Source organism: Hyla sarda, chromosome 4 (genome assembly GCF_029499605.1).
Source record: "Hyla sarda isolate aHylSar1 chromosome 4, aHylSar1.hap1, whole genome shotgun sequence".
Classification (NCBI taxonomy): domain Eukaryota; kingdom Metazoa; phylum Chordata; class Amphibia; order Anura; family Hylidae; genus Hyla; species Hyla sarda.
Window position 1 is genome coordinate 133,745,721 of NC_079192.1, and position 19,430 is coordinate 133,765,150.

The window sequence follows — 19,430 nt, forward strand, 5'->3', positions numbered from 1 at the left end:
TCCTTTCCAAGGGATCGCTTTTTTCGTTCCCACCCTCCTCGTTCCCCTTTTTTGGCAGCAGCTTTTCGGGTCGCGCTCCGGATCCTTCTCGCTTAGGCTGCTTTCACACTATAAAAATACCTCCGTTATAAATGCCCTTTATAAAAACCCTGGTGCATGCACTATTTCTCCCATTACTATAGCCCGTCACAAAATAACGGCCGTTATAACAGGCGATAACGGGTTAAAATGGCTATTGGAAAAATCCCATATACTATAATAGTTCACTCCATCTTGGTGATTCACATACCAGGGGTGGAAAATTGGGAAGCGGACTTCCTCAGTTGCTCCTTGGCCGACCCCGGTGGGTTGGCTCTTCATCCAGCGGCGTTTGCAGAGATCTTCAATCCCTGGGACACCCTAGACGTGGACCTGTTTGCATCCCACCACAACCAGAAGGTTCCTCGCTTTGTGGCGAAGTCCCGGGATCCCCTGGCCCTAGCTGTGGACGCCCTGGTGATTCCCTGGTCGCACTTTGCCCTCCCTTATCTCTTCTCTTATCTTCCTCTCCTTCCCAGAGTCCTGAGGAAGCTCAAAGCGGAGGGCATCCCCGCCATTCTTGTGGCTCTGGACTGGCCCAGGCGGGCGTGGTACGCTGATGTGGTTCGTCTAGTGGACGAAGTGCCACTGCGCCTCCCAGTTCATCCCAACCTGCTCTCTCAGGGTCCCCTTTGCCACCCCAATTTACTGTCACTGCATTTGACAGCATGGTGGTTGAGACCGCAGTTCTGAGGGCCAGGGGGGGTTCTATCCGCAAGTGATCCGCAATATGATCAGGGCGCGCAAGCCTTCTTCTACAAAGATTTATCACAGTACTTGGCGGTCCTATTTTCCTTGGTGTGAATCTCACTTCTTCTCTCCAGTTATGTTCTCTCTCCCACGACTTCTTTCCTTTTTACAGTCTGGGCTGGAACAACACTTGGCTCTCAGTTCCCTTAAGGGTCAGGTTTCGGCTCTCTCCATTCTCTTTCAGCATCCCCTGGCATCCGATCCTCACATCAGGACTTTTCTGCAGGGTGTTGCTCATGCGGCCCTGCCTTACAGATCCCCTACTCCACATTGGGATCTAAATTTGATTCTCAGTGCCCTACAGGGTACTCCCTTTGAACCTCTCTGGGACGTTCCTCTTTGTATCCTTTCCTGGAAGGTGGCCTTTTTCATTGCGGTCACTTCCATTAGGAGAGTTTTGGAGCTAGCAGCTCTCTCCTGCCATTCTCCTTACTTGGTCTTACACCAGGACAAGGTTGTTCTTCGTCGGGTCCCGTCCTTTTTGTCCAAGGTGGTCTCCGCCTTTCACCTGAATGAGGACATCGTCCTTCTGTCCAGCTCCATCTCATCCCAGGGAATGTTTGCTTCATGGTCTTGATGTGGCTGTTCAGATTTACCTTTTAGTCAATTCTTCCTTTCACCAGAGTGACTCCTTCTTTGTGCTTCCGGAGGGTCATCGGAAGGGACTTCCTGCTTCAAAATACACCATTTCGCAGTGGATCCATTCTGCCATTTCGGAAGCTTACCGCTGAGAGGAAGACTCCTCCTTTCAGGGTCTCAGCTCATTCTGTCGCGGCCTCCTGGGCTCTCCGCAACAGGGCTTCGGTCTTGCAAATTTGTAAGGCAGCCGCCTTACACACGTTTACGAAGTTTTACCAAGTACATACCTTTGCATCTGCTGATGCTGGTTTGGGTCACAAGGTGTTGCAGGCAGCTGTGGTCCAGCATTCCACCTAAGTTGCTTGAATTTTTTTTGCCCACCCCAGGGACAGCTTTGTTACGTCCCACAGTTTCTGTGTCCCCCAATGGAGCTGATCAAGAAAAGTAGATTGGAGGATCCATTGGGGGACACAGCACCCACCCATCTGTTCTGGTGTTCCTGGTTCGGTTACCTGTCCAAGGGTGGTTTCAGTAAATTTTTATTCTGTGGTTTCCTCAGACAATTACAGTTTATTCTCTCCTGTTGGTCCTCTCCTACTGCTTTGGGACTAAACTGATAGCTCAGAGTCTGTAAGTGGGGTATATTCTGCTGGGAGGGGCCGACTTTTCTTTGTTGCAGCAGCATATACCCATGGTTTCTGTGTCCCCCAATGGATCTTCCGAGAAATAAATTTTACGGTGAGCATAGAAATCTACATATCTCACGTTACTGACAACTTTCAGACACATAAGGAATGTGAAACCCCAAAAACAAAGAGACTTGAATTAAGTACAATAACCTTCCTAGGAATAATGCCCCATTAGTATATAGATGTTATGTTGGGGGAGCATTACTCTGCAACTGAAGATTTGTTATCACAGAACATTTTAAAGTTATTCATAGTCATCGTATAATGCTAAATTTTCACTGTGCATATAGAGATAACTTGTGTGCACAGAGATAATGCAGCAAGAAACAGTGGGAAAGAAAGGGAAAGAAAGGCCAAATATAGCTTTATTATTCTTTAAATAAAATAAAAAAACATGTTTGTGACCCTGTATATAGAGAAATTCATGTATTGCAGAGTTCTAGTTATGTAGTGGCGCCTGTCAACATTTTTGTTGTATATCTTTTGACAATAATTTTATATGATTGTTTTAAGGCTTAAAGGGGTTCTCCGCGGAAATTAAGAAAAATTAAAATGCCCCAGAGCCGCCACAATACCGGTGTCCCCTGTAGTTATCCATGTGGTTTTGGCAGCTCTTGTGGCCCCTGTAGTCACCTTTATATTATTTTTCCTTGCTTTCAGCCCAGACTACAACTCTCAGCAGTCAGTGCAGCTCTGTGTAACGGCTGCCAGCCAATTGCTTTCAATATCTGAGTGCATGCTGTGTTGTTGTTGTCAGCAGCACACACTACATGTCTTTTCTTTCAAACTATCCTCCCCCGCCAGCAATAAATCATGCTATTCTCTAAATGACAGCAGTCAGTGATAAGGTCTACAGCAGGAAAAGAGCAGCGTTATGTGCTGAGTTGTGACTGAGAATCTTCACTGGGCTTCTCTGCCCCAAGGTCCTCACACAGGGAGAGGAAGGGGAGGAGTGCCTGTGAAGCAAGAAATAAGGTGGTGTTTGTCTTGCATGGGCTAGGTCTCAGTAAGGAATTTACACAAAGACAAGGTAGATCTGATAATGACATCTTTCTCTAACCCACTGCATGTAAGTGACATCTGAAAGAGGGAAATTGCTCTATATAGCTAATTAGAGATGAGCGAAGTTACAGTAATTTGATTTGTCACGAACTTCTCTGTATCCACCTTTTCCAGCCCACCGGAGCACCTGAAAGCTGAACTAATTTATGCAGGATAAGTCAGCTACCGCCGAGCCAAGAAGTTAGTGACAAATCGAATCACTGTAACTTCGCTCATCTCTATAGCTAATGAATGATATTTAGACAAATAAATAGGTTGGAAAGAGGGAAAGGATTGGCTATGGGTTTAGTTCCCCAGAGTACCCCTTTAAGTACTGGAACTATCTGTAGATGACAGATTCGGTTTAAGATAAGATTTTTACAAAATATCCAGTAATGTTACTATTTACACATAGAGAAATATTTCCATTTAATATTTTAGACACCTTGAAACAAACAAATGGCTGTGCATGTTAATAAAAATATTTAAAGAATTCCTGTTTATGTACACTTTTCCCTTAGCCAGTTGTGTGTATTACAATAACAGGGGAGACAGATTGGTGCCACCTATAGGTGGGGTAAGTGCCGGCCTAGAGCGCCAATTGGATGGGGGCGCCATTAGGGCTGTACTGCCATCAGAAGCCCTAGCCAAATAAAACACATAGAGGGAGATTTATCAATACCTGTCCAGAGAAAAAGTTGCCCATAGCAACCAATCAGCTCGCTTCTTTCCCTTTTCAGAGGCCTTGTTAAAAATGAAAGAAGTGATCTGATTGGTTGCTATGGGCAACTGGGCAACTTTGCCTCTGGACAGGTTTTGATAAATCTCCCCCATAGGCCCTCATTTATTAAGAATGCTAGGTATTTCTTAGTGATTCCTCTCTATTTACTATGGGGATCACAGATTTACAAGTCAGGACATTTTTCTGACCAGCTTTTTCTAGGTGGAAATTTCCAGCCAATCATTCACAGGATTTTCTGTGAATTCAATAGTTAATAGGTTGGGTCGTAAAACCGCGCCATCTGTCGAGTCGATCACATCCCTTTGTGGCAGACCACGCCCCTTTTTGGTTTTTTACAATGCAATGTCGGGTTTGTCATATTTTCCTGGTGCAAACATGTCGCAGACACTATGCGCCAAAATTACTTGGAATAACCCGACAAAAACTTGTCAGTTTTAACTTAGTAAATGAGGGCCATAAAGTGGCTTGTTCTCTCCCTTCCCTCTATGCTGTCTGCAGGCCCCTCCCCCACCTTTAAGGCTGCTGCCTGTTATATATATATATATATATATATACATACACACACATACATGGTCAAGTCCTGGGAGAAAAAGTGTGGGAACTCACCCAAGATTTCCACTCAAGGACTGGTTGATTTCCACTCAAGGACTATTGATAATGGGAACAGGGTTCCGGCTGTGGAAAAGGTGCTGGAACTTCGTTCCCATGCGTTCCTGCAGGACCTGAGCCCTGTATACACACATATATATATATATATATATATATATATATCCTTGCATCAGCCCTGCTCATTCCTCATATTCTTTAACATATAGATTATTTGACCCTTGCGCAGTCACAGCATTATCTCACATAGCAAGCATTTTCATATTCTATGGTGATTATAAGCAGGGTTACCATGAAATCAGTTGCGGCCCCACTGTTGGCATGACGGAGGTAAATGGGGTTGACGCTAAAGGTTTGCTGCAGCTTGTATTTGTCTTTCACCCTAAAAAAAAATAAAAACATTGTCCAAAGTTATGAAAGCACAAGGAAACCTGTGACTATGAGGGTTTGTACAATTCAATCCTTGTTGTTCATACAATCAGAAGATAATGTGCTATCTTATTCTAAAGTCAGATCAAAGTGAACTAGACAGTAATATATTACCTAGACAGTTGTACTAACGTTATTTATTTTTTAATAGAATTTTTATTCACAGGAAATATGTAAGAACAATATCACTGGTACAAGTACAACGTATGTAAAATACATAGTATAAAATACAATCAGAGCAGTGACATATGAACTCATTGTATATTAAAATAGGAAAAAGATTTCCTGTGACCTTTTCCATATTTTTCTGTGCCATGTTGCAGCATTCAAGTATGAAAAATAAAAAATAACAAGTCAAACAAATAGAATATAAAAACAGTGTGTGGAGTCTCTATAGAAACATAAGTAGCAGTAAATACAATCCATAGGAAAAAAACATGACATACAAGACAAAGAATACATGAGTGTAAAGGATAAAATTCCCAGCAAGCACAAGTAATGGGGCACGAAGATGCAATCTGGAATGAACTCTAGGGAACGATAAAGACACCAACTGAATTTGTTACAAAAACACCCCTAGATGCCAGATTACACCATGTAGTATACTCAAGTATTTTTAAGTTGTTACTGTATATACTCGAGTATAAGCCGACCCGAATATAAGCCGAGGCCCCTAATTTCACCCCAAAAACCCAGGAAAAGTTATTGACTCGACTATAAGCCTAGGGTGGGAAATACATCATCCCCCCAGGTCATCATCCAGACCCCCGTCATCATCCCCCCCCCCTTCATCATCACCCCGTCATCATTCCCCCCTTCATCATCACCCCGTCATCATCCCCCCCTCTTCATCATCACCCCGTCATCATCCCCCCCCCTTCATCATCACCGCCTGTCAATCCCTCAGTGGTCTTCAACCTGCGGACCTCCAGATGTTGCAAAACTACAACTCCCAGCATGCCCGGACAGCCTTCGGCTGTCCGGGCATGCTGGGAGTAGTAGTTTTGAAGCATCTGGAGGTCCGCAGGTTGAAGACCACTCCGGCCTTCCTCATCATCATCTAGACCCCCCCTTTAGTTTTCTTCTCACCTCCCCTCGGAAAGGTGAGCTGGTCCGGGACATCATAAAATTGTACTGAAAAACTCGGCTTATACTCAAGTATATACAGTAATTGCCTAAAGTGATTCTAAACAGTACCATGTTGAATAACGAAAATGTCTCATAATGTGCTTTCTCTCAGCTGTGTCTGGGAGATATTGAATATATTGTCTCCATTTTTGGAAAAACGCTTTGGTATATAGATCAGTATTTTTACGATTAAGTATAAGTTCTTTTTGCATGGTTCCATGAAATTCCGCCAGAATTTCCATAATAGTAGGCACTGCGTTATACTAGCGTTATTTTTAAAACAAAAAGGATTATAAAGAAAGGGAAAATGTTATTTTCGTTGTGACACTTGTTCTTTGTTCCCTCAGTTAGGCTCTTTGCCTATTTAAAAAGACAGAATGCCCCATATGATGTAGTGTGTATTAAAAGGGAACTCGGGTGAAAAACGATTTTTTTAAATCAACTGGTGCCACAAAGTTAAAAAGATTTGTAAATTACTTCAATTTAAAAATCTTAATCCTTCCAGTACTTATCAGCTGCTACATACTACAGAGGAAGTTGTACTTCTGTCTGGAGTCTGACCACATTGCTCTCTGCTGACACCTCTGTCCGTATCAGAACTGTCAAGAGCAGGAGAGGTTTGCTATGGGGATTTGGTCTCTAGACAGTTCCTGACATGGACAGAGGTGTCAGCACAGAGCACTATTGTCAGACTGAAAAGAATTCCAGAAAGAAATACAACTTCCTGTGGAGCATACAGCAGCAGATAAATACTGGAAGGATTGAGATTTTTAAATAGAAGTAATTTACAAATCTGTTTAACTTTCTGGCACCAGTTGAAAAAAATGTGTTTTCCATCGGAGTACCCCTTTAAACATTACCTGCCCTTGACAGGAATTCACATTGCCTGCTAAGCGATTACAGCGGACATCCATGTCTTATGATGCTTGGCACATTCATTCTATGTTTGGCAACAGCTTGTATAGTAAATGCAAGACCAAGCTTTATTATTTAAAAAAATTAGGCTATTTACAATGCATTTGGAATTGTACAGAACATTTTTACATTTTATATTGGGCCTTGTGCTAAAATCAAACACATTCAAGTCCCCCCCCCCCCCATAATTCAGCACCCAATACCCTAATGTTTGAGCAGAATTTTTGAAATTTTTCCAAATGTATTTTTGGAAATGTATGTATTAAAAGCTAAAGTTTCACAAGGACATAAGTATTCAGACTAGAGAGGAGCGAACTTACAGTAAATTTGATTCGTCACGAACTTCTCGGCTCGGCAGTTGATTACTTTTCCTACATAAATTAGTTCAGCTTTCAGGTGCTCCCGTGGGCTGGAAACGGTGGATACAGTCCTAGGAGACTCTTTCCTAGGAATGTATCCACCTTTTCCAGCCCACCGGAGCACCAGAAAGCTGAACTAATTTACGCAGGATAAGTCATCAACTTATTAATATACTGACACTTGACATTTAGCTCTGGGGCTTCCCTTTTCTCTTGACGGTCTTTGAGATGTTTCTACAATTGGATCGGAGTCACCTGTGATCTTTTAAGTTGGTTGGGCATGTTTTGGAAAGACACAGCAATGTCTCTCATCTGACAATACATATCAGAACCAAGTCATGAGAAGGAAATAACTGCCCGTAAAGCTCACGGCACAGCAGCATTAACTATAAAAACCTGTTGCCTGCTTCTATGTGACCAATCTCTGATTTTTTACAGATCTGGTAGACCTGAATTTACCATTCAACTCTTTTTTATATGGGAACCCTTTATAGATTATATGGCATGTTATTCATAGATCTCCAATACTTGAATATTCTCACCAGAGAGCCGTGCAGTCAAAATGCACCATCATCCACTTTGAAGGATTGAAAGTAAAAGAATCAGCATATTCCACTCCAGTGAGTAGGGTTCTGAACTCTGGGCAAAGAAAGGCAGTGCCAGCATATGCTGCATCAATGTGGAGCCACAATCCTTCCTTGGCACCTGTACAGTAAAGTTAAACATTATTAATGAATACTTCTACTACTACCACCATTATTATGGCTGAAATTAACAATAATTATGATAATAATAATATTTATAATAATAAGTATTATTGTTGTTATTATTATTATTAATAATAATAGCAATAGAAAGATGCAGTTTAATTTTTTAATATTCTAACTTACATATTGGACCCAACTCTGCTAGATTATCGAAGGCACACACCCCAGTTGTTCCTAGTGTTGCACAGACCTATAAGGACGAAAAATATAAGTTACTGTGTCTTAAAGGGGTACTCCCATGGAAAACTTTTTTTTTTAAATCAACTGGTGCCATAAAGTTAAACAGATTTTTAAATCACTTCTATTAAAAAATCTTAATCCTTCCAGTACTTTTTAGGGGTTATATACTAAAGAGAAATCAAAAAAAGAAATGCATTTCCTCTGATGTCATGACCAAAGTGCTCTCTGCTGACCTCTGCTGTCCATTTAAGGAACTGTCCAAAGCAGCATATGTTTGCTATGGGGATTTTCTCCTGCTCTGGACAGTTCCTAAAATGGACAGCAGAGGTCAGCAGAGAGCACTGTGGTCATGACATCAGAGGAAATGCATTTCTTTTTTGGATTTCTCTTTAGTATATAGCCCATAAAAAGTACTGGAAATATTAAGATTTTTTAATAGAAGTAATTTACAAATCAGTTTAACTTTCTGGCACCAGTTGATTTAAAAAAAAAAAAAAAAAGTTTTCCACAGGAGTACCCCTTTAAGGCATTGAATATTAGATATATGATTTCCAACTAAAATGTCAACGCCTTACTCTCCATGGGCATAAATACTATGACATTGGCCATTAATTGGGTTTAAATTACACTAAAAACTGACAACATTCAGGACACTTATTGTACTAGATTGTTCAACAGAAATTAGTAAAAGAAAAAAAGTCTTTAACTCACAAAGACAGGAACAAGTCCACATTTTCGATCTTCTTCTACTGCAGCTTGCAATGTCTCTCCTCTAAGAGAAAAATTTTCATCCACTGGCAGAAAACGGACTTTCACTAGAGAAATGAGACCAGCCTTTTCCACAGAAGAGTGAGCCTGCATACATAAAATACAGAATTGTATGTAAAAGAAATACTAAATAGCAACCTATACAATAACATTTGGCACCTTCAACTACTTACAGAGACATTTTACATACACTCTATATATTAAGGTATGTGTCTGCCGATCTCAGTGGGATCCTCCAACCATCTAATGTATATGGTGGCCTCCAAACTTCCCTCAACAGCAGAAGTGTGGGAAGAGGGAGTGGCCGGGCATTTTGGATTTTAACTGGCCATTTCTTTGGTTCTTATGGAGGTAAGTTCAGCTGACCTGTATGGGCATGTGATGTGGGGGATTGGGAGAGATAGCTATTGACCAGCAGATATTTTATGCATATAGTAAGTTTGGGTAATGGGGAGATAAGTTATATTGGGCTTCCAGTTAAGAGTCTGGTTAGGGCCCTATTCAAAATATCTTATAAAGTCAAACAGTCAGAGCCCTAGGGCTGTTTTGTGAGATGTCATCACCATTATGCAGCATAAAAATCATGCTGTTCTTTCTTCCAACACAAAATAGCCCTCATATTGCATAATCTCTAGGCCTCTTTAATGGCTAAATATACCACCCAAATAAATACAAAAAATATATATATATACCAGAATAAACAACAGGACCACTTCAAATGTAAATTCTAAGCATAATGTACAAAATGCTGTGAAAATAGCCTAAACTGGACAATTACATGTATATGAGCAAAGCATGTCCACATTTGTTTACCTACCTTGCTGCTTAATACCTTAAAGGGGTAGTCCAGTGGTGAAAAACTTATCCCCTATCCTAAGGATAGGTGATAAGTTTGAGATCGCGGGGGGTCCGACCGCTGGGGCCCCCTGCGATCTCTCTGTACGGGGCCCTCTCTCCGCCGAGATAGCAGGTGTCGACCCCCGCACGAGGCGGCGGCCGACACGCCCCCTCAATACATCTCAATGGCAGAGCCGGAGATTGCCGAAGGCAGCGCTTCGGCTCTGCCATACAGTTGTATTGAGGGGGCGTGTCGGCCGCCGCCTCGTTCGGAGGTCGACACGCCCCCTTCCCGCGGGCTGTCGGGGCTCCGTACAGGAGATCGCAGGGGGCCCCAGCGGTCGGACCCCCCCACGATCTGCTAAGTTGCTCACCACTGAGTCACCACTGGACTACTCCTTTAAGGACCCGGCCATTTTTTGAACATCTGACCACTGTCACTTCAAGCATTAATAACTCTGGGATGCTTTTACCTTTCATTCTGATTCCGAGATTATTTTTTCATGACATATTCTACTTTATGTTAGTGGTAAAATTTTGTCGATACTTGCATCATTTCTTGGTGAAAAATTAAAAAATTTGATGAAAAAATTGAAAATTTAGCATTTTGTTAACTTTGAAGCTCACTGCTTGTAAGGAAAATGGATATTCCAAATAAATTATACATTGATTCACATATACAATATGTCTACTTTATGTTTGCATCATAAAATTGACGTGTTTTTAGTTTTGGAAGACATCAGAGGGCTTCAAAGTTCAGCAGCAATTTTCCAATTTTTCACAAAATTTTCAAAATTAGAATTTTTCAGGGACCAGTTCAGTTTTGAAGTGGATTTGAAGGGCCTTCATATTAGAAATACCCCACAAATGACCCCATTATAAAAACTGCACCCCTCAAAGTATTCAAAATGACATTCAGTAAGTGTGTTAACCCTTTAGGTGTTTCACAGGAATAGCAGCAAAGTGAAGGAGAAAATTCAAAATCTTCATTTTTTACACTCACATGTTCTTGTAGACCCAGTTTTTGAATTTTTACAAGGGGTAATAGATGAAAAATGCCCCCAAAATTTGTAACCCAATTTCTCTTGAGTAAGGAAAAACCTCATATGTGTATGTCAAGTGTTCGACGGGTGCACTAGAGGGCTCAGAAGGGAAGGAGCGACAATGGGATTTTGGAGAGGGAATTTTGCTGAAATGGTTTTTGGGGGGCATGTCACATTTAGGAAGCCCCTATGGTGCCAGAACAGCAGAAAACCCCAACATGGCATACCATTTTGGAAACTAGACCCCTCAAGGCACGTAACAAGGGGTCCAGTGAGCCTTAACACCCCACAGGTGTTTGACGACGAAAGTCGGATGTGTAAATGAAAAAAAAAAAATTTTCACTAAAGTGCAGTTTTCCCCCCAAATTTACAATTTTTACAAAGGGTAATGGGAGAAAATGCCCCCCCAAATTTGTAACCCCATCTCTTCTGAGTAAGGAAATACCACATGTTAGGACATAAAATGCTTTGCGGGCGAACTACAATGTTCAGAAGAGAAGGAGTCACATTTGGCTTTTTGAAAGCAACTTTTGCTGAAATGGTTTTTTGGGGGCATGTCGCATTTAGGAAGCCCCTGTGGTGCCAGAACAGCAAAAAATACCCACATGGCATACTATTTTGGAAGCTACACCCCTCAAGGAACGTAACAAGGGGTCCGCTGAGCCTTAACACCCCACAGGTGTTTGACGACTTTTCGTTAAAGTTGGATGTGTAAATGAAAAAAAATTTTTTTTTTTTTTACTAAAATGCAGTTTTCCCCTAAATTTTACATTTTTACAAGGGGTAATAGGAGAAAATGACCCCCAAAATGTGTAACACCATTTCTTCTGAGTATGGAAATACCCCATGTTAGGACGTAAAATGCTCTGCTGGCGAACTATAATGCTCAGAAGAGGAGGAGCGCCATTGAGTTTTGGAAAGAGAATTAGTTTGGAATGGTAGTCAGGGGCCATGTGTGTTTGTTTACAAAGCCCCCCGTGGTGCCAGAACAGTGGACCCCCCCCACATGTGACCCCATTTTGGAAACTACACCCCTCACAGAATTTAATAAGGGGTGCAGTGAGTATTTACACCCCACAGATCTTTGGAACAGTGGGCTGTGCAAATGAAAAATTGAATTTTTCATTTTTACGGACCACTGTTCCAAAAATCTGTCAGATACCTGTGGGGCGTAAATTCTCAATGTACCCCTTATTACATTACGTGAGGGGTGTAATTTCCAAAATGGGGTCACATGTGTCGGGGGTCCATTGTTCTGGCACTATGGGGGCTTTGTAAACACATGTGGCCTTCAATTCCGGACAAATTTTCTCTACAAAATCCCAATGGCGCTCCTTCTCTTCTGAGCATTGTAGTTCGCCCGCAGAGCACTTTAAATTCACATATGGGGTATGCTCTTACTCAGAAGAGATGGGGTTACCAATTTGGGGGGCTTTTTTCCTATTTTCCCTTGTGAAAATGAAAAATTTAGGGTAACACCAGCATTTTAGTGAAAAAATATAATTTTCTTCATTTTCCCATCCAACTTTAATGAAAATTCGTCAAACACCTGTGGGGTGTTCAGGCTCACTATACCCCTTGTCACGTTCGGTGAGGGGTGTAGTTTCCAAAATGGGGTCACATGTGGGTATTTTTTTTTTTTGCGTTTGTCAGAACCGCTGTAAAATCAGCCACCCCTGTGCAAATCACCAATTTAGGCCTCAAATGTACATGGTGCGCTCTCACTCCTGAGCCTTGTTGTGTGCCCGCAGAGCATTTTACGCCCACATCTGGGGTATTTCCGTACTCAGGAGAAATTGCGTTACAAATTTTGGGGGTCTTTTTTTCCTTTTACCGCTTTTTACACTAACAGGCTGGTGTAGCCCCCAACTTTTCCTTTTCACAAGCGGTAAAAGGAAAAAAAGCCCCCCAAAATTTGTAGTGCAATTTCTCCCGAGTACGGAGATACCCCATATGTGGCCCTAAACTGTTTCCTTGAAATACGACAGGGCTCCGAAGTAAGAGAGCACCATGCGCATTTGAGGACTAAATTAGGGATTGCATAGGGGTGGACATAGGGGTATTCTACGCCAGTGATTCCCAAACAGGGTGCCTCCAGCTGTTGCTAAACTCCCAGCATGCCTGGACAGTCAGTGGCTGTCCAGAAATGCTGGGAGTTGTTGTTTTGCAACAGCTGGAGGCTCCGTTTTGGAAACCCTGCCGCACAAGATGTTTTAAATTGTTTATTGGGGGGGACAGTGTAAGGGGTGTATATGTAGTGTTTTACCCTTTATTAGGTGTTAGTGTAGTGTAGTGTTTTTAGGGTACATACACACTGGCGGGTTACGGTGAATTTCCCGCTAGGAGTTTGCGCTGCGGCCCAAACTTGAAGCAGGAAATTTACTGTAAACCCGCCAATGTGAATGTACCCTGTACGTTCACATGGGGGGGGGGGGGGGGCAAACCTCCAGCTGTTTCAAAACTTCAACTCCCAGCATGTACTGACAGACCGTGCATGCTGGGGGTTGTAGTTTTGCAACAGCTGGAGGCACACTGGTTGGAAAACCATCAGTTAGGTTCTGTTACCTAACTCAATATTTTCCAATCAGTGTGCCTCCAGCTGTTGCAAAACTACAACTCCCAGCATGTACTAATCACCGAAGGGCATGCTGGGAGATGTAGTTATGCAACAGCTGGAGGTACCCAACTACAACTCCCAGCATGCCGAGACAGCTGTTTGCTTTCTGGGCATGCTGGGAATTGCAGTTTTGCAACATCTGGAGAGCTACAGTTTTTAGACCACTGCACAGTGATCTTCAAACTGTGGACCTCCAGATGTTGCAAAACTACAACTCCCAGCATGCCCAGACAACAAACAGCTATGTGGGCATGCTAGGAGTTGTAGTTTTGCAACATCTGGAGGGATATAGTTTAGAGACCACTGTATAGTGGTCTCAAACTGCAGCCCTCCTGCTGTTGCAAAACTACATATTCCAGCATGCCCAAACAGCTGTCTGGGCATGCTGGGAGTTGTAGTTTTGCAACATCTGGAGGGCCACAGTTAGTGACAACGGTCTCAGACTGTAGCCCTCCAGATCTACTTACCGGCTTCCGTAGGATCCCGGCAGCCGTCCTCTTCAGACGCACGTGACGCCGCCTGCCGATCAACGTAGCCGCAGCCTCCGGACGGGTAAGTGGACGTCGGCACCCAGAAAACGAAAGTTGACCCCCCCGCCCCCGGTCTGCTATTGGTCGTCGCCTCTGACAATCAATAGCAGACCAATAGCAGGGATAGGAGGGGTGGCAACCCTGCCACCTCACTCCTATGCCTACAGGGGGATCGTGGGTGTCTTAGACAACCATGAACCCCCTTCTATTCCGGGTCACCGGGTCACAATAGACCCGTATGACCCGGAATCGGCGCAAATCGCCGACGGGGGGGGGGTTCTGATGACCCCCCTGGGCATTTGCACGGGGTGTCTGCTGATTGATATCAGCAGTCACCCCGGCCCGGTCCCCGCCCGGTGCGCGGCGGGGACCAAAATTCCCACGGGCGTATGGCTACGCCCTGGGTCCTTAAGTACCAGGACGTCAAGGCGTATCCATACGCCCTAGGTCCTTAAGTGGTTAAAGAAGACCTATAGCCAACTCCCAAAAAAGTAGATTAAAAAGCTTAGGGTTTCCTAATCACACACCTTTTTACAGTTTCCTGATACACCCGTCCGTTTCCATAATATGCTTATAGTTTGTCTGTCAATTCAGGGAACCAGTCAGTTGAAAAAATGGGAGTGAATCAGCTGATGGGTGGGATTATACAGTTAGGGTGTGTGAATGTTGTACATTAACCCCTTAAAGACTCAGGGTTTTTCCGTTTTTTCACTTTCGTTTTTTCCTCCTTACCTTTTAAAAATCATAACCCTTTCAATTTTCCACCTAAAAACCCATATTATGGCTTATTTTTTGCGTCGCCAATACTACTTTGGAGTGACATTAGTCATTTTACCCAAAAATGCACGGCGAAACGGAAAAAAAATCATTGTGCAACAAAATCGAAAAAAAAACGCCATTTTGTAACTTTTGGGGGCTTCCGTTTCCACGCAGTGCATATTTCGGTAAAAATTACACCTTATCATTATTCTTTAGGTCCATAGGGTTAAAATGATACCCTACTTATATAGGTTTGATTTTGTCGCACTTCTGGAAAAAATCATAACTACATGCAGGAAAATTTATACGTTTAAAAATGTCATCTTCTGACCCCTATAACTTTTTTATTTTTCCATGTACAGGGCGGTATGAGGGCTCATTTTTTGCACCGTGATCTGAAGTTTTTATTGGTATGAATTTTGTTTTGATCGGACTTTTTGATCACTTTTTATTCTTTTTTTTAATGGTATAAAAAGTGACCAAAATACGCTTTTTTGGACTGAATTTTTTTGCGCGTACGCCATTGACCGTACGGCTTAATTAATGATATATTTTTATAGTTCGGACATTTACGCACGCGGCGATACCACATGTTTATTTTTTTTTTTTTACACTGTTTTATTTTTTTTATGGGAAAAGGGGGGTGATTCAAACTTTTATTAGGGAAGGGGTTAAATGACCTTTATTAACACTTTTTTTTTGACATTTTTTTTGCAGTGTTATAGGTCCCATAGGGACCTATAACACTGCACACACTGATCTCCTATGCTGATCACTGGCGTGTATTAACACGCCTGTGATCAGCATTATCGGCGCTTGACTGCTCCTGCCTGGATCTCAGGCACGGAGCAGTCATTCGTCGATCGGACACCGAGGAGGCAGGTAAGGGCCCTCCCGGTGTCCGGTCAGCTGTTCGGGACGCCGCGATTTCACCGCGGCGGTCCCGAACAGCCCGACTGAGCAGCCGGGTCACTTTCAGTTTCACTTTAGAAGCGGCGGTTAGCTTTGACCGCCGCTTCTAAAGGGTTAATACCACACATCGCCGCGATCGGCGATGTGTGGTATTAGCCGCGGGTCCCGGCCGTTGATGAGCGTCGGGACCGACGCGATATGATGCAGGATCGCGGCGCGATCCCGCTTCATATCGCGGGAGCCGGCGCAGGATGTAAATATACGTCCTGCGTCGTTAAGGGGTTAAGGGACATGTATGTCTATTACACACCCCCTGACTGTGTATTCCCTCCCATTATGTGGAGAAAGGAAGGAAGGCGCCTCATGTGCGGGATCAGTAGATCTTGCAGGTGGGGGTAGGGGAAGGTGATTCCCAAGCCGCTTACCGAAGTTGGTTGTGCGCCCACACACAACAAGGTTAAGAGCAGAAGAGATATGAAGGCAGGTCCACTGCAGCCCTCCTGGATAGGTGTAGAATCAAAGGCGAATGACCAGGGAGTCAGGAGTTTGTCTGGCGCAGAGAGGAACCATCAGACAGCCAAGTAAAATCAATGGATTTATTAGATGCAACGCGTTTCGCTGCGCATGCGCAGCTTCATCAGGCATGAATAAATCTAATAAATCCATTGATTTTACTTGGCTGTCTGATGGTTCCTTTCTGCGCCAGACAAACTCCTGACTCCCTGGTCATTCGCCTTTGATTCTACTCCCATTATGTGATATTTACTCCTATTACTAAGATTAAGTTCACACCCACCTGACTGGTTTCTGACAAAAACGGTGTGTCAGGGCACCCTAAACTATTTAATAATAATGCAATCTCTTTTTTTTTGGGGGGGGGGGGGGGGGGGATTGGCCACAGGTCATAGCTTTAAAGCCATAGAATCCAAGTTAATGAACAACACAGAAAAGTACTTATACAGTGGGGCAAAAAAGTATTTAGTCAGCCACCAATTGTGCAAGTTCTCCCACTTAAAAAGATGAGAGGCCTGTAATATTCATCATAGGTATACCTCAACTATGAGAGACATAATGAGAAAAAAAAGATCGAGGGAGATTATCAGTTGTCTTGTAGGTCTTCCATTTTCTAATAATTGCTCCCACAGTTGATTTCTTCACACCAAGCTGCTTGCCTATTGCAGATTCAGTCTTCCCAGCCTGGTGCAGGTCTACAATTTTGTTTCTGGTGTCCTTCGACAGCTCTTTGGTCTTGGCCATAGTAGAGTTTAGAGTGTGACTGTTTGAGGTTGTGGACAGGTGTCTTTTATACTGATAACAAGTTCAAACAGGTTCCATTTTATAAAGGTAATGAGTGGAGGACAGAGGAGACTCTTAAAGAAGAAGTTACAGGTCTGTGAGAGACACAAATCTTGCTTGTTTGTAGGTGACCAAATTCTTATTTTCCACCATAATTTGCAAATAAATTCTTTGAAAGTCAGACAATGTGATTTTATGGATTTTTTTTCTCATTATGTCTCTCATAGTTGAGGTATACTTATGATGAAAATTACAGGCGCCTCTCATCTTTTTAAGTGGGAGAACTTGCACAATTGGTGGCTGACTAAATGCTTTTTTTGCCCCACTGTAAGTGCTCATCAAATGATGCCAAGATGACTGCCTCTATTTGTAGTTACCTACATTACTATGTGTATGGTAGTGCTCACACATGGCAGAGCTTTGCTACTAACACTGCACAATCTCCTTGCCAGCATGTGAAACAAGATCCTTCTAAATACAAGAAGGGAGAAGCATTGTGGAGATAAGAGGCATGTGATGAAGGGTGTCCCTGTACTACAGGGAGGGATGAACAAGTTGATAACTAAGTTTGTGACATCACAAGTAGGAGATAAACACCATTTTAATTATAAAGACTGACATATTTTGCTGCAGTTAAACTATTTGCACACAAATGGATTAGATAATCTCTTTAAAGTGGTTATCCCATGAATCAACTTAGCGCTAAAAGTCCCCAAATTAATATCTGTTAATAGTTGTTTTAGAGCAATTTACAGTGTTTCTATCTTAAAAAGTACATTTGGATTTATCTGCTGCTATGTGTCCCCCTTGGTGCTACTGCTCATCTGTTGCTAGAGGTAGGCTCTGGAGAAAATCAGTCTCCTTCCCCTTCTGGCACCTGACAATATAGTCCCTTTTTTCTTCTGCAGAAGGAGTCTTCTTACCTATACTTTCATGCTACCGTGGAGGCTCTAGTCCTTTCCCGATAAGTAATAGTAGGGGTCTTATTAAGACATGTACTAAATGCATTAAATGTAGGACATACCAGTTAATGAATCATTGTACAATTTATGGTTAGCTATAAGCTAAATAAATAGCTCAAGTCCTTTACGGAAAGAGAAAATACAAGCTTGAAACATAAGTAAGTAAAATATATAAGTTGATTTTGCTAATATATACAATTAACTGACTTACCTGATTTGAGGCATAAGCAACTAGACGAGAATTTAGACTGGAATCATCTGAATCTGGTTCATGGATTTTCATATCTAGGATTTTGTCCTTCCTGGCAGCCAGTAAAGCTATCAGCGTTGACTCGCTCACAGTACTCTGCAATTGTATAAAGAACATTTATAAGGTAATAGTATAATATATATATATATATATATATATATATATATATATATATATATATAAGGAAATGAACATCTGCTCTTACTGTGTTCCATACATCAGCATACCAACTACATTTGCTCCATTTGTATACAAGATGCATGACTCTAATATATAGGCTGCAACTTGAGTCCAGTAAAATTACAATGATTGGACCATAGTCCCTCCTAGTCTATGTTCAGTCCACAGAAATCAATGGGCACGGTTTGGGTACATGGTAGTATATGTCAGTATACCATTATGCAGGTATACCAATGCAAGGCAATAACAAATGTGAACAGAGCTTAAAGGGGTACTCCGTTGCTTAGACATCTTATCCCCTATCCAAAGGATAGGGGATAAGATGCCTGATCACAGGAGTCCCGCCGCTGGGGACCCCCGTGATCTTGCACGCGGCACCCCGTTTGTAATCAGTCCCCGGAACGTGTTCGCTCCGGGACTGATTACCGGCGACTACAGGGCGGGCGGCGTGTGACTCAATGCAAGCCTACGGGAGGGGGCATGACAAACGGGGTGCCGCGTGCAAGATCACGGGGTCCCCAGCGGCAGGACTCCTGTGATCAGGCATCTTATCCCCTATCCTTTGGATAGGGGATAAGATGTCTAAGCACCGGAGAACCCCTTTAATTTGTTCATACATTCATTCAGTAATTACCACAAAGTATATTAATAAGCATGCTTACAGTGTACAAATCTATATATATACAAATACAGATGCAAATCAAAAAATGTTGCAGTATCTCGTAATACCTTTTTTATTGGACTAACAGAATTCTGATTTGCATCTGCATCACTGGACTAATACGGCTACTGAAATTTACTATACAAATATTCATCATATTGCACCATCTATTAATAAGTAATAGCTTACTTGCAGCACCCCTCCCCCATTGCTCTCTGGGTAATGATGAAGAAAATGACAGGGAAGGCCAAGCATTTTAGCCAACCAATCCATCACATTCATTTCTAGTTCAGTACATGCTGGACTGGAAGCCTTAACAGGGCATCAGGAACAAAAGAAATAAAAACAGTCA

The 19,430-nt window shown here is 42.6% G+C and overlaps 1 protein-coding gene across 1 annotated transcript in view; it reads right to left on the reverse strand.

Moving 5' to 3' along the window:
• Nucleotides 1–19,430, reverse strand: part of HDC (histidine decarboxylase) — a 32,089-nt gene that overhangs the window by 6,471 nt on the left and 6,188 nt on the right. The window contains exons 4-9 of the mRNA XM_056569273.1: nucleotides 19,268–19,390; nucleotides 18,199–18,333; nucleotides 8,975–9,118; nucleotides 8,207–8,273; nucleotides 7,859–8,021; nucleotides 4,777–4,867 (exon numbers count right to left, since the gene is read on the reverse strand). Of these exons, the coding sequence (XP_056425248.1) occupies nucleotides 4,777–4,867; nucleotides 7,859–8,021; nucleotides 8,207–8,273; nucleotides 8,975–9,118; nucleotides 18,199–18,333; nucleotides 19,268–19,390 (723 nt within the window). The remainder of the gene's footprint in view (nucleotides 1–4,776; nucleotides 4,868–7,858; nucleotides 8,022–8,206; nucleotides 8,274–8,974; nucleotides 9,119–18,198; nucleotides 18,334–19,267; nucleotides 19,391–19,430) is intronic.